This window comes from Plasmodium brasilianum, chromosome 13 (assembly GCF_023973825.1).
Source record: "Plasmodium brasilianum strain Bolivian I chromosome 13, whole genome shotgun sequence".
NCBI classification, from domain to species: Eukaryota; Apicomplexa; class Aconoidasida; order Haemosporida; family Plasmodiidae; genus Plasmodium; species Plasmodium brasilianum.
In genome coordinates this window covers 1,325,735-1,340,224 of record NC_090126.1, presented here as the reverse complement: position 1 = coordinate 1,340,224, position 14,490 = coordinate 1,325,735, and the positions used below count along the sequence as shown (strand labels likewise).

Sequence of the window (14,490 nt, the reverse complement as noted above, 5' to 3'; positions counted from 1 at the left end):
ATACATATATAATCATACATAATACTTATGTATGTATATCTATAGATATCAATGTAATTGTGTGTACTAGTATTATATCTCTGGAGTTTAGCCAATTAAATATATGAAAAACGGTATGAACAGCTGTAGTTTGTTTTATATTCATTTTAAAACATAATTTTTTAACGAAAACTCCTTATACGAAAAACAACATAGTCCTTGTCCTTTTCCATTGGGAATGTGTCAAAGAAAGAAGAAAAATGAAACACCATATTCTCAAAAAAATATGTATATGCAAATTCTTACATATTTCAATTCTTGTCTTCATAAATGCACATAAACACGCGCATACGTGTGCTTACCTTTTAATATAATTATACTGTTATTAAGTAAAACAAAAAAAAAAAAAAAGTTTCCTTTTTGTCCAAGTTACGTTTATTCATAAATAAGAGGAAATAGTGTTTAATCATGTAAATATGACTATATACGCATACAAATATTTGCATGCGAACATATACTTACAAATATATACATACAAATATACACATACAAATATACACATACAAATATATACATACAAATATATATAATATATTTATAATAGCTGACATTTAATTTTTACCATTGGTAACAAGCTTTGTTTTCGCATTAAACAAACATTTATCTGTGGAAAATAAAACAAACGATATGCTAAGGAATTAAAAGAAATATCCCGATAAAAAAATAGCTTATAAAAACAGTAATTTTTTTTGTTGTGGTTTATACATTCAAAAAAGAAAAAAAAATAAATAAATAAATGAATAAATAAATAAAAAAGTATACCTATACCTAAATGCATATGCTATGCATATGTAAAACATATTTTGTACTTAAAATATACCTATATTGTGAGCATATCATACACATATTTGCGTACTTGGATGCATCGTATAGCCACACCTATTGTATGGCTTAAAAAATTGCTCAGTATTAACCTTTACCTTTTGCTTGCATTGACAGAACCAAAGATAACCTTGGAATTATGAACTATTTTTGTATATTTGTGTTTAATATTATATATCATGTATTATATATATATATATATATTATTATTTTTAAGAACTATGAAATATAAATGTAATATAACACTGCATGTAAATAAAATTTGGCAGGGCTTATGAAGTTTTATGATATATACAAATATATATATTTATATATTTATATATTTATACTTATAAATTAATTCAATAAGGTAAGCTTTTCGTAATTTAAAGAAAAAAGATGGATTACTTAAATACTCAAAATAGTGTCCACATGGATTTGTTGGAACCTTTAATTACTGTTAGTGTAATATTTATTTGTTTGTATATGATAGTAAGTACGGAAAATCCTGCATATTATTTTATTAGGAATTTTTTTTTTAAAACGAAAATATTTGTTTGTGAAATTAAAGATATATTTACAAACATAAATTATTTTGCTCTAATATTTTCTTCTTTATTTTTTGTTTCTTATTATGTTTTAAATATATTAAATTATAAAAATGTAAAATCACTTTTTTGTGTTAGTTACGATTATTATAATAGTATTTTAAATTACAACTTAAAAGACATAAATCTCAAATCAATATTTAAAAATGGAATCAGCGAAAATTATTTGGTTAATTTTTTGCATTCTTTTAAGTTTTTTTTTAATATATTTTTTTTAAACGATTCCAATTTTTTGAAAACCTTTTTCACCTTCGTTTTTGTTTACACCCTATTGTCCTTATATGCCAAACATGTCAATCGGGTAACTCAAAAGCAGAAATAGAAAAATAGTAACAGCAAAAAAAAAAAAAAAAAAAAAAAAAGACGAATAGCATACTATATAAATTATCAAAAAATAAAAAAGTCAAATTGCATGTATAATACAAAATAAATAATTCATACATGAGGTGAATAACAAAATGGCAGTACACAATAAATGACAGATAAACATACTTTTTTGCATTGACAGAATTTGTTAGCAGTAATTTTCGGTATGACCACGGTTACATAGTCAACCGCCCTGTAACAACTCATGTGTATGCATGTATATATATATGTAAATACGTAAATGCTTAGGTACACGCGTGCCCCTGTGCATAAACATATGCGCACCTTTTAACAGAGTTTCATTTACATATACAAAATATACATATCACCCTTGCGCTTTCTCAGGTCGTATTCATAAGCACTGTGTTCGCGAATGCTATTTTATCGGGATTCGTATTAGTTTTCTTTTTAAAAAATTTTTTAAATGTTCAATATAATCATTGTGGGGAAGAATTATTTTCCTTCTTATTTTTAATCTTTTTTTATATAAATAACCCATGTGTAAGTGTGTTTCAGTATAATAATAGGAGTTTGCATCCTTACCATGGCACTGAATTAAGGTTTTACATTCATATGCTATTCTTTGTAAGATATTTAACATATAATGAAAAGTTTTACGAAGTCAAAGCGCTAGTCGCAATACTTATTTATTTTATTGTATTCTTAAGACAAACAATAGATAGTTTTGAGGTATGGATTTAAAAAGAAAAGGGGGCGCAATTTATTTTCAAACTATAAGACGTAGAGTGATGATGGTGATATATTCCATATTTCATCTTTACCCTTAATATTATCTTCTTTTTTTTTTTTTTTTTTTTTTATTATTTTAATTTTTTTTTTTTTTTTTTTTTCTTTTTCTTTTTAGATGCACACATTCTTGAAAGTTCTTTGGCTAGTTGCTTATTATTTGGTTAATAATTATGTACCATTTGCATTTTCTGGAAATTTCACTTTATCCAAAGTTTTTGATTCAAATTTCTTGGATTTACTGCGGTTAAATATATATATATATATATATGTTGGTATAGATATATACATACATATGTGCATTTATAGTACTGTTATTTTAAAAAAGAAAAAGAGCCATTTTTGTTAAATGAACACGCTTATATTTTTCTTATTTTTTTATGTACAGTAAGGAGTTTAAAAGCAACATTTCCTTATATCACTTTAATGACATTTCAAGTAAAAATTATAAAGTTATAAAGAAACAAAACACACAACTCTGTTCCTAGGGAGAAATGTTTTTTACACTTTTTTTTCTCGTTTTTTACGTATTTCTTTTTTCTTTTTTTTTTTCAAGGAATACCTTTTAACTACTTAATAAACAAAACTTCTTTTTTTTGGGTACCTTATATCTTATTAATCAGGAACAGCAGTAAAAAACAGAACTACTAATTATTTTACATTTAAAAAAAGACGAACATTGACCATTTGTCTATTTTTTTTTTATCATATTTTTATTACCATTTTTATGAATTTTTTTTTTTTTTTTTTTTTTAAATTAGAAAACTTAAAATATGTAATTATGCTCCTAATAGCTACAAATTTGATAGCAACGTGCACTTATCTGGTAATTGCTCATATGCTTCCCATTCGTTTGTTCTATAAAGTGATATATTTTGTTTTTCTTCACATTTTATATCACCTTATTTTACTTCTTTCTTTTTTTATTTGTAGGCAAAGAATGTTTTTCCGGGCATACCACTTAACTTACTTCTTTTGTGTTGTCTAAATAAAATTACAGTTTAATTACCTTTTTTTTTGTTAGTTTATTTTTTGCATAAAATATATATATATATATATATATGATCCTTTTTTACCCGAATCAAGTTGTTTCATTTTTTCATTTAAGTAAGCATTTATTTTAAAACAGAAACAAGGATACACAATTATGCGTATACACAAATAATTAAATACAAGGATGCATAAATATATAGATGGTAAATATACATACGTGTTCAAATAAAAATATGTAATACAAGTAAATAATCACACAAAAAGTTGTAAGTGTATATATATATATATAGTAAATTATATACCCTACTTAAGAAAAATACATAAGAACACATTTTTTTCTAATTTAAATTAACTTCTTTGATGAATTTATTATATTCGAGATCTATATTAATATTTTTATCTTCATCTTTTTTTCCCTTATCAACAGCGTTAATTGTAGTTTCGCATAGATCATTTAATTTATTTTTTAGTCTCAAGTTAATTGGAACAAAATATTGAGCATTATTCGGTTCATTACTTTTGTCCATTACGTTATTTCTATTTGTATTAATTTTATTTGTACTTGTATTATTTTTGTTTACATGCATAGCAGAATTATTTGCTTTGCTTGTTCTTGCGTGATGGTTTGACGATATATTATGATAGCTATCTTTTTCTGTGCAAGACTTTTTTGTTAACGAGTTTTCCCCATTATGCGTGTTAGTATTATTATACCTCTTTCCTTTATGTGTATGATTTTTCGGATCGACATCATAAATGTTTTTCATTAGGTTATTATTCATATAAACTCTATTCATGTGGCTGCTGTTAATATAACTGCTGTGCACGTAACTATTATTCGTATGACCATTACTCATAGCATAATTTACAGCATTATTATTATAAGCATGCGCAGAGCAATTATTACTTCTGAAACTGTTGTTATTTAACGTGTTATTATAATGCATAGGCATAAAATTATGATAGTACATATTAGCGTAATTGAACACGTTAACAGTATTATGAATGTTACTATTTTTTATATTTTTCTTTAAAGCATTATTCACATAATTGTTTTCATTGTTACAGTTGTCGTGAGCATTATTAGTATTACCATTTCTAACATCATTTAATAATTGATTCTCTTCTTCGTCCAATTTTGCTTTATTAAACTCATCATTTAGGCAAAGTGTGGGGCCTTCACAAATACCATCCGTTCTTATTTTATTAACATTGTTACTATTGTTATCATTACTGTTGTAATTGCTATTACTGAGGTCACTATTTTTGACATTATTGTTATTACTGGTTTTGTTAAAATTTCTTATATTCATATTTGGTTCATTATTTAGCGGAACTTTCTCTTTTTTACCTTGCATGTTCAGGTAATTTTCACCGTTATTATTATTGCCTGAATTTTCATAAAATGGTTGTTGATAACAATTATAATAATTGTAGTAATAACTTGCTAAATCAGGGTTCCCACTATATTGTCTGTTGCTATACGTACAAGATTTGCTATTGCTAGCAGCATTAAATGCTGTGTATGGTGTGTAATTAAAATACCCATTCGTCGAATTCCCTTTAAGATGGAAACAGTAGTCCCTTTCAAGTGTATCTGCATTTTCTCTAATAAACTCACTTGGTAATCCTATGGGTAAGGATGGTAAACATTCTAAGAAGAAATCATCTCCTTCATTGTCATCAATACTTTTTATAATATTTTCATCAACACTGTTATTGGGAAATAATGAATGCGCATTTAACTCTGCTTCTGCGCTGGGTACATTACCCTCGGAAATCGACCTGTCCTTATTAGAATCACTAGACTTATCAGATTCATCAGATTCATCATTTTCATCCTGTTCATCAAATTCATCACTCTCACTGTTATCTTTATTATCATCATTTTCATCATTCATGTTATATATAACTCCATTGTTATTATAGAAGTAAGTTTTATCCTTTACCTTTTCTTTTATTATATTCCACAAACGTTCATACTGTTTTAACTTGTTCTTTTCTACTGGTAATAATTTCCCTTGTTTTTCTTTTTTTTTAAGAGTATCTAATTTTTCCTTAACTACATAAGGATTTTTTTTACTTATGATAATTTCTAACTGTTCAGCTCTCTCTTTTTTCTTCTTTTTTTTTTCTTTTTTTTTCTGATGTTTTCTGTAAATATCTGTTGGTATTTTTCCCTTTTTCAGAGTTTCCTTTGATGTCTTTGTGTTGAACTTCATCGTATATTCTTTTTTTTTTTTTAAAAAAGAAAAAAATAGTTATTCCATCTGTATTATTCCACTTAAATTATTATATAAACTTATATTACTCATGAGTAAACATTAATAAGGAAAGGCTATACACACACAAAATGATATGCACATATTTTTTTTTTTTTTTTGTTCTGCTTTTAAAAACTGTTATATTGAAAAACATAAAAATATCTTGCCTTTTTTTTTTCTCTCACATCCTACGTTTTTTTATATTGTACTGTGTTATGTGCTAAGATGTATAGGTCTTTATTATGTGGTACTTCACTCATGGTGGGGCAACCATAAAAAAATTCTAGTTATACTGTTATTATATTATTAATTATTATATTTATTTTTTTTCGTGAGAATGCGAAATTGGTATTGGTATTGTTACTGTTAAAAAAAAAAAAAAAAAAAATTTACAAAAACTTTAATTGCTAAAACTCCGAAAGATTTTTTGTAAAATGATTTGTGTAAATCAATAAAAAACAAAATTCCATTTTACTGAAAAACATATTTTACAATTTCCCTTCCTTTCATTTTTGGACTATGTAAATATGCCAATAGGCGAAGCACGGTAATCAATTTTTTTGTCGTACGCCTCTTTTGTCATTTGTTGTTCATTTTGTGTTTTCCTCTTATTACATTGTATATAGTACATTTTTTCCGTTTTTATAAAATATACATTTCCTTTTGTAAAACAAGTTTTCTCCTTTTTATATATGGATATAAACATTGTTTTTTTTATGAACTTTCATATTATTGTATAAACATTTATATATATACATAAAATTTTTTTTTTTTTTTCACATTTTACGCGTTTTTATTTTTTTTCAGTTTTAAATAGATTTTTTTTTTTCATTGGATTTATTATAAGCAGTTTTTTCTTTATTTTTTATTATATATGCATGTATGTATATGTATTCATGTAAAGATGTATTACTGTTTGTATATGCCGTGGGTAATTTTGGAAATATAGTATAAATAATTATATTATATATATATGTATATATACATACGTATAAAGTATAGTAGGGTTATTAAACATTATTTTATTAGAATTAAATAATTTTTAATTTTCAATTATAAAAATGTTAAAGAAATTTTTTAGTAAAGATATCACATGGTATTTAGTTTCAATACATGGCACTTAATAATATAAGTTCATTTTAATGTGATTATTAATATTATTTTGAATATATGTTTTGTTTTTTTTTTTTTTTTTTTTTTTAGTTCCTGATTAAACAATATTAAGAGAGAGAGAGGACACCTCCTTATCGCATTTTGTTTTATACCTTTTGTAATTTTATTTATATTTTTGTTATGAAGTTAATGTAGTTTTTTATATTTATATGTACATTTGTATGTGTATGTATTTTCTGAAAAGTATTATGTACCTAATTTAAACGTTCAATTTATGATTGGGTTTTAAATAATTTTTTTTTTATTTATCTAACACACAAATGGTTATTAGTATATATATATATATATATATTGTATGTGTTGCATGTATTGTATGTATATAATTGTCAGTAAATGGTCATGCGTGGTAGATTATATACAACCAGCGTACGCTCGTATTTGCAAATATGTATGTGTTTTGTATACTTGGGTCGTAATTTTTTTTTTACTATTATAGTAACATTTAACATGTTTTAGCTTTGTGTGTAATGGCATACGTGCAAAAAATTTGTTTTTCTCCGCACCGTTTGTATATATAAATGAATAATACATACGTGTATGGAATATGTATATATATATATATATATGTACACATATTTAAGGGTTGTATTGTTTTTGTTCTTATTTTTTTTTTCATAGCATGAAGTTGCAGGAAGATTTTTCCTGCACAACATAGTCAGTTATCCCGGTAAAAAGAGAACGAACCTCTCTTTTTCATTTCATTTTATTTCATTTCTTTTGTTTCGTTTTGTTTTCTTTTCCATTTTCCTTATTCCTTATACCACGGTAAATATTTCATGACAGTCAAATCGCGAAAGAAAGGGAACGTTTTATTTATTTATTTATAAATTTTGTTTTTTAAAACTTGAACAGCGTATAGAAATAAATGGACACTTCAGAAATACACAACAGTAACAGTCTTTTGGAAAAATGGAAGAAAAAGAACATATTATTTGAGAAGCTTTTTTATAATGTAAAAAATTTGTTTCCGAAAAATAAATTACAATATACATATATAAATACATTTTTGTTATGTTTGTTCTTTACATTTATACATAAATACCTTGATCAAACATTACCATCATTATATAAATCAATAGAGAATGATTTTAATATAGACGTAAGGACTTTGTATTATATGAACACAATTTACAAGTTAGCATATGCAACTTGCAATTTTTTTTTTGCATTGTTTTTTGATTATTCTTTTAAAAAAATTTCTTCTTTAAAATGTGATAATGTGAATAATGCAGAATTAAATAATAATACTCACTATGAAATAAGTTTTAAAAATGAACTCGAACATAAGGAAACTTCGAAATTAATGGGGGAAATGAACATTCGAATGAATGAGGATAAATCTCCTTGGCTAGTTGGTGAAATGAGGAAAACAGTAAAAGAAGGGGAAGAAGAGGAAGCAGAAGAAGAAGAAGAAAAAGAAGAAGGAAAAAAAAAAAAAAAAATAAAACAAAGGAGGAAGAAATAGAAGAGGAAGAGAAATTATTTGATGATAAAAAATACGCAGAAAATATACCTATATCAAATGAGGAAGTGACATTAGGTGAATATGGATATACTCTGAATGTACTCTTTATATCATCAATAACTTATATAATAGTTATATTTGGAATAATGATTTCTAACAATTTCGTATATTTTTTTTTTTTTATGTTTATTATGGGTATTAATAATGCATGTATATATATATTAATACAAAAAATATATACGAATAAAGTGTTTAGTGAAAATAGAAGCACGATTTTTGGTTTCTTGCATTTTTTTTCATCCATTTCACATACGTTGTCTATATCCATAAATACAAATTTAAGTAATAAATTATATTTAGGATTCAATGGTTGGCGTATATGCTATTTCATCATTTCCTTTTTTCCAATTTTTGTATGTATATATTTGTTAAAATTAATAAAGAAAAATAAATTAGGAAAAGATAGAAGGAAAAATAACAATCTGAATTATATGGTATCATTTGATAACTTGGAAGATTTATACGAAGAAAATTTTAAGGGTAATAATAATTACTATTATAATAAAGAAGGAAATGATGAATTATTATGCTTTAACTTATCAAATAAGGAAAATGAATTAGGAAAAGAAGTGTCTACATTTAATATAAAACAGAATATTTCGAAAAACGATACCATTAATGAAATACAAAGGGAAAAATTCACAGAAGTGAAGAAGACATATTACAACAGCAGTAAATTAAATAAAGATGGATATATGTTTAGAGGGAATGAAAACGATTCTTATTTAAATAATATGAACAGATGCACAGCTATGGATAATATAAGCACAGGGGATAATTATAATTCCACAAGTCTTATATCAAGTAGTGATAAAATGAATAGTAGTATTATCAAGAGGACCATTAATAATTTGTCCTTCAAGAGGGACAGATTGAAGCAGTACAATAAGAATGACCGCGTCAGGTGTGATGCCCCCACAAATAGCAGTGATAATAATAGTAAAAATTGTAGTAACAGTTACGGTAACCATCACAATAGCTATAATTATGGTAATATCAAGGAGGGCGTAAAAAATACCTTCCAGAACAGCACAAACAATGCGAATGATGAGAGAAGCTCCGGTTCAATATTTACGACTCAGAAAGATGAAAGTGATAATTTTGAGCAAAAGGATGAACTATCTAATTTACTGGAAAGAGGTGGGAACGAAAAGGGGAAAAAATTAAAATATGAATTTTCGTATTTATATGAAATAAAATATGTTTTTAAAAATTACAGCTTTTGGTTGATGATTACAATGGGAATGTTAAATGCAATACCAAGACATGTTCTAAGTTTAATGATTTATTTTTTTCAGTATTGTAATATTTCTGATTTTAAAAGTGGTTTTATTATGTCATCAAGTTGGTTATGTGCAAGTTTAATATCACCATTTATTGGAATAATAAGTGATTATATCTACAAATTGAACAAAGATATAAATCGTCAACTAATAGGTATGAGTACCCACTGCTGTAGGATTGTTTTAATGTTTACTTTATTTTTTTTTATACCAAAAGAAGCAGATTCTTTCATTTATTTTGTAATTATTTCCGTATTCATGGGTATATTAAGTGGATGGATAAATATCGGTACGCATAAACCTATAATCATTGATATAGTTAAACAAAGACATACAGCTTTTGTTATGGCATTAATGAATGCATTTGAAAATATTGGGTCTTCCATTGTAGGTACCTTTTTTTTATCCTTTTTGTTAAATCGATATAATTATATTGATAAAAAGAATATAAAAGGTATTAACACGAATGTTAATAAACATAATGTTCATGTTTTGTCAGATGTTTTATTAATTCTCACTTGTTTACCATGGTTATTGTCCTTTTGTCTTCTATATGTTCTTAAATTTACGTATAAAAAAGATAAAATGTATAATAATATAATTTAATTTTCTGTTACAGCAAGAATTTTTTTTTTTTTTTAAAAACATTTTTTGGCTACCTAAAATAAAAAAAAAAAATAAATAAAATAAAAAAATTCTGAACACGAAATAAAAATATTTCTATTTTTTATGTATAAAATTTGTGGTACTTTTATTAATTTGTTTTCATTTACATGTTATTATTTATTTTAATTCAGAGTGTCCTTAGTGCATTACATTACATTTCGCTATGCACATAATTGTATGCAATCTTACGTTTATATACCTAAATATATACACACAATGTGTGTGTGGTTGTGCTTATATAGTTACTATCTATAAGCACTGAAGACGCAGACTACTTAATATATGTGTTACGTTTTCCCCCATTGTATTTAAGCATTCCTATTTTGAATTTATTACAAAGAATATAAATACCCTATGTGTATATTTTTTTGGTAAAATTTTTTTTTTTTTTTTATTAAACTTATAAAAAGTTAATGTTTTTAAAAATTTGTAATTTATAAAAAAAAAAAAAAGGAAAATTAAGGGTAAATGAAAAAAAATGAGCACATTAATAAAATAAAACAAATAACATATTTTATTTTACTTTAATTATATTTTTAGAGTTGGTAAAAATTATCATTTTTGTTTTGTACACAAACGTGGCAAAACTAAATCATGCACGATACCTTTTTTTTTTTTTTCAATAATAATCAATGTGTATATATATATATATATATATATATATATACAGATGAGAGCATGCGCACACGTAATGTGCTTGTGTCTGTGTGGTAATATTGTTGAACAAAACCTGTTTGCATTAACTTCTGCTAATTAATTATCTTGAGCTGTTTCTGCATTAATTTTTCCTTTGGCTTTCTTTTTTTTTGCGGTGATGGATGAGTTTAGAATATTTTTTAATGATTCATCTTGAATTTCATTAACAGTATTACAATTATTTAACTGAGAGCATTTGATACCTGTGAGTTGTTTAACTCCGTCTTCTTTAACCATAACAGTATATTTAAATTGTGATACATATTCTTTTTTTTTTTCTGTATAAACCGAGTATGGTTTAATTAAATCATGTCTTAATGCTTCTGGAATACCAATTAATGCTGCTCGTTGATCTTCTACATGTTTAATATGGAAAGGAAGTACAGGAAATTTTTTGTTTATCTCACTTATAAAAGATCTACCTAAACTAGTTTTTAAAGTGTAGTTTTTCTGTACTTCTCTTTTATATATAGTAGTTTTATGATCACCTTCTTTAATTTTTCCATCACCACTAGTAACCATTACATCAATTATATATACATCATTTGGTTCTATTTGAAAATCTTCAATTTTATTTTCTGGGTTTTCTTTTAACAGAATATATTTACTTCCTTCTATAATATATTTTTTAATTTGATATGTAACACAATTTGAAATAACATTACATTTTAAATCTTCACATGCCTTTTGTATATTTTTTGTTATCTCACTTGCATTTATACCAACTTTTAAACTCTTTAAAAATAATTGGGATAATATATGAGAATTTTTTAAAACTTCTGCTTTAGGACTTTCAATTTTTTCATTTTCATTACCAACATATATTGTATGGCCAACAATACTAATATGCCCATCTATATGACATCCCATACATATTTTTACAATATCACCACTCTTTATTGTTTCTTCATTATCACTTCCAGGGGAGTAGTTATTGCATACTTCATTAACGTTAATTGTAATGGGGAAACTAATCCCTTTTTCTACTTTATTTCCTTTTTCTTTTTTCGTATATACCTTATCTAATTCTTCCTTCATAAATTTTTCACCCAATTCGCACAATTCATATATTTTTGCGCCTACAAATATGGGGGAAAAAAAAAGGGGAAGGTACAGAAAAGCATACAAATGTGAACAAAATGAAACGATATCCTACCTATTTATATACACGTACACACACACATATACGTGCACTACGCAAGTGGACCACTTAGACGTGCATATATTGCATAGCACCGCATGAATGGCGCAAAGCAAATACATATATATATATAAATCGTGCACTCCAAAATGTGTCATATGTAAATGCACATGTACATGTAAAAGTTTTTTTTTCTCTTTACCTTCTACACATTTTTCTATAACCTTCTTTAAAGTTGCATTGGCTATTGAACCTGAGTGCATATACTTTTCTAAATCTATTTCTTCAGTTTTACTACTATCTGTTGTTTGTTCCATATTTCTCAATGACAAAATTTTCAAGTACAACACCGTAAGATAAAAAAAAAAAAAAACTAAACAGAATAGAACAAAGTAAAATATAACAAAGTAAAATATAACAAAATAAAGTATAACAAAATAAAATTTAGCAAAATAAGGTATAACAAAATAAAATATAACAAAATAAAGTATAACAAAATAAAATTTAGCAAAATAAAATTTAGCGAAATAAAATTTAACAAAATAGATGAAGTATACTTAAAATAAAGTGGGGAATAAAAAAACACTAAAATAGTGCAAGTTCTGCCGTGTCAACTTCAAAAATGTTAATACGCCTATTTAACTATTTTGCTTCAGAGTGAAAAATGTAAAATACTTAAGTAAAAAGTAGTGTTATAAAAAAAGTACATACATATGTATTTATATATATATATACTTATGTACGCGTTGAAGCAGAAATATCACTGCAAGAAATACAGATGTTCACAAACGTAACTTTACATGGTTATGCAAAAAAAATCATTACATTGATTTTATTTATTTTTTTCTTTCTTTCTGGGTGTATCTATTTGTGGGCTTTTTGTAGGAAAAAATTAGATATTTATTAAATGCTTTATTTTGAGCTTGTTGCTAACTGCGTTATTGCTTTTTATACATTTTTCGCAATACAAACTTATTACATATGTATATATACATATATATATAAATATATAGTGCTTTATTTTTCTAACCTTTCCCCATCTTCTACTTTATTATGTTTTTTTGTTGTTTTAAGGCTTATTTTTTCTATATGTGCATATCGCACATGTAATATACTGTGCTCATGTCACTGTGAAGTATATTATGTATGTATATATATATATATATATATATATATATGTATATATGTTTATATGTATATATGTTTATATACTTTTGTATAAGTACATTTTTTCATTTTTTTTATGTACCATATTTTCTTATTTTTTTTGAAAATTTCGTTCATTGTTACAGTTGTTTATTTCCTTTTTGGTTTCTTTTTAATATATTGTATTTTTTATTTTTTTCCCTTCTTGGGCTTAATAATTGTACTCTTTGATTTGTATGTAATTGTATATTTATATATTTATTATGTTTGAATTATGTATGTATTATGTACATATATCACATAATCTGCTCTTATATTCTACCTGAAATAAGTGGCAAAGTGAACCTTAAAATTACGTTTGAGTAAAATTATTAGAACGTACATATATAGTTAAAATATTATATGTGTTAAGGAGAGCATAAATGTTTATGTGAAATTCGTAACACGCACAAATAGAAATTGTTACTATATAGATTAATACACATATATGAGATAAGCATACTCATTATTATGAACTTGAAGAGCTATGTATAAAGGTAGAGTAAACATGATTAGGGCCTAAATGTTTTACTATATCGTTATAATTTGGTTTTACCCGTGAACAAACATGTGAGAAGCAACTTATACGTACACATTTGCATATATATATAAATATACATGTGTACGTATTTATGTGCTGTCTCGCGTATGTATATATATTTAAACATGTGTATTTAATGACTTCCTACATATAATCTATCATTACCGAAGCCTTAAACTATGTATACACATTATTACTCAATATGTCTTTTTTTTTAAAGTTTTGTTTTTTTCAATAAATAAAGAAAATAGTAAAAAATATTGAAAAGTATCTATATTTTTTTAAAAGGTGTAAGGGAAGAAAAAAAAAAAAAAAAAAAAAATATATATATATATATATATATATATATATGTGAGGCAAAAAGAACAAAACACATGGGGCAAAACAAAATTTTAAAATTTTGAGATTGAGGTAAAGGTACAATATATATAACATACATATTAATTATGTAGGCAATACACA

At 24.9% G+C, this 14,490-nt stretch overlaps 4 protein-coding genes across 4 annotated transcripts; 2 read left to right on the top strand and 2 right to left on the bottom strand.

The window, feature by feature from the left end:
* Window positions 1–1,239: 1,239 nt before the first annotated feature.
* MKS88_004958 (uncharacterized protein) lies at window positions 1,240–3,526 on the top strand (the record flags this gene model as incomplete). The annotated part of the gene is made up of 6 exons (XM_067218175.1): window positions 1,240–1,617; window positions 2,160–2,504; window positions 2,680–2,807; window positions 2,954–3,013; window positions 3,323–3,387; window positions 3,495–3,526. 6 exons carry the CDS (start codon window positions 1,240–1,242, stop codon window positions 3,524–3,526), a joined length of 1,008 nt encoding a protein of 335 aa, XP_067071335.1.
* A 366-nt stretch (window positions 3,527–3,892) lies between these two features.
* On the bottom strand, window positions 3,893–5,776 carry MKS88_004957 (WW domain-binding protein 11; the record flags this gene model as incomplete). Its single annotated transcript, XM_067218174.1, has 1 exon — window positions 3,893–5,776. One exon carries the CDS (start codon window positions 5,774–5,776, stop codon window positions 3,893–3,895), a length of 1,884 nt encoding a protein of 627 aa, XP_067071334.1.
* Window positions 5,777–7,856: 2,080 nt separating this feature from the next.
* Window positions 7,857–10,405, top strand: MKS88_004956 (major facilitator superfamily domain-containing protein; the record flags this gene model as incomplete). Its single annotated transcript, XM_067218173.1, has 3 exons — window positions 7,857–8,346; window positions 8,385–8,531; window positions 8,913–10,405. 3 exons carry the CDS (start codon window positions 7,857–7,859, stop codon window positions 10,403–10,405), a joined length of 2,130 nt encoding a protein of 709 aa, XP_067071333.1.
* Window positions 10,406–11,218: 813 nt separating this feature from the next.
* On the bottom strand, window positions 11,219–12,619 carry MKS88_004955 (proliferation-associated protein 2g4; the record flags this gene model as incomplete). Its single annotated transcript, XM_067218172.1, has 2 exons — window positions 11,219–12,240; window positions 12,505–12,619. The coding sequence occupies 2 exons, from the start codon at window positions 12,617–12,619 to the stop codon at window positions 11,219–11,221; spliced, it is 1,137 nt and encodes a 378-aa protein (XP_067071332.1).
* Between the last annotated feature and the right edge of the window lie 1,871 nt (window positions 12,620–14,490).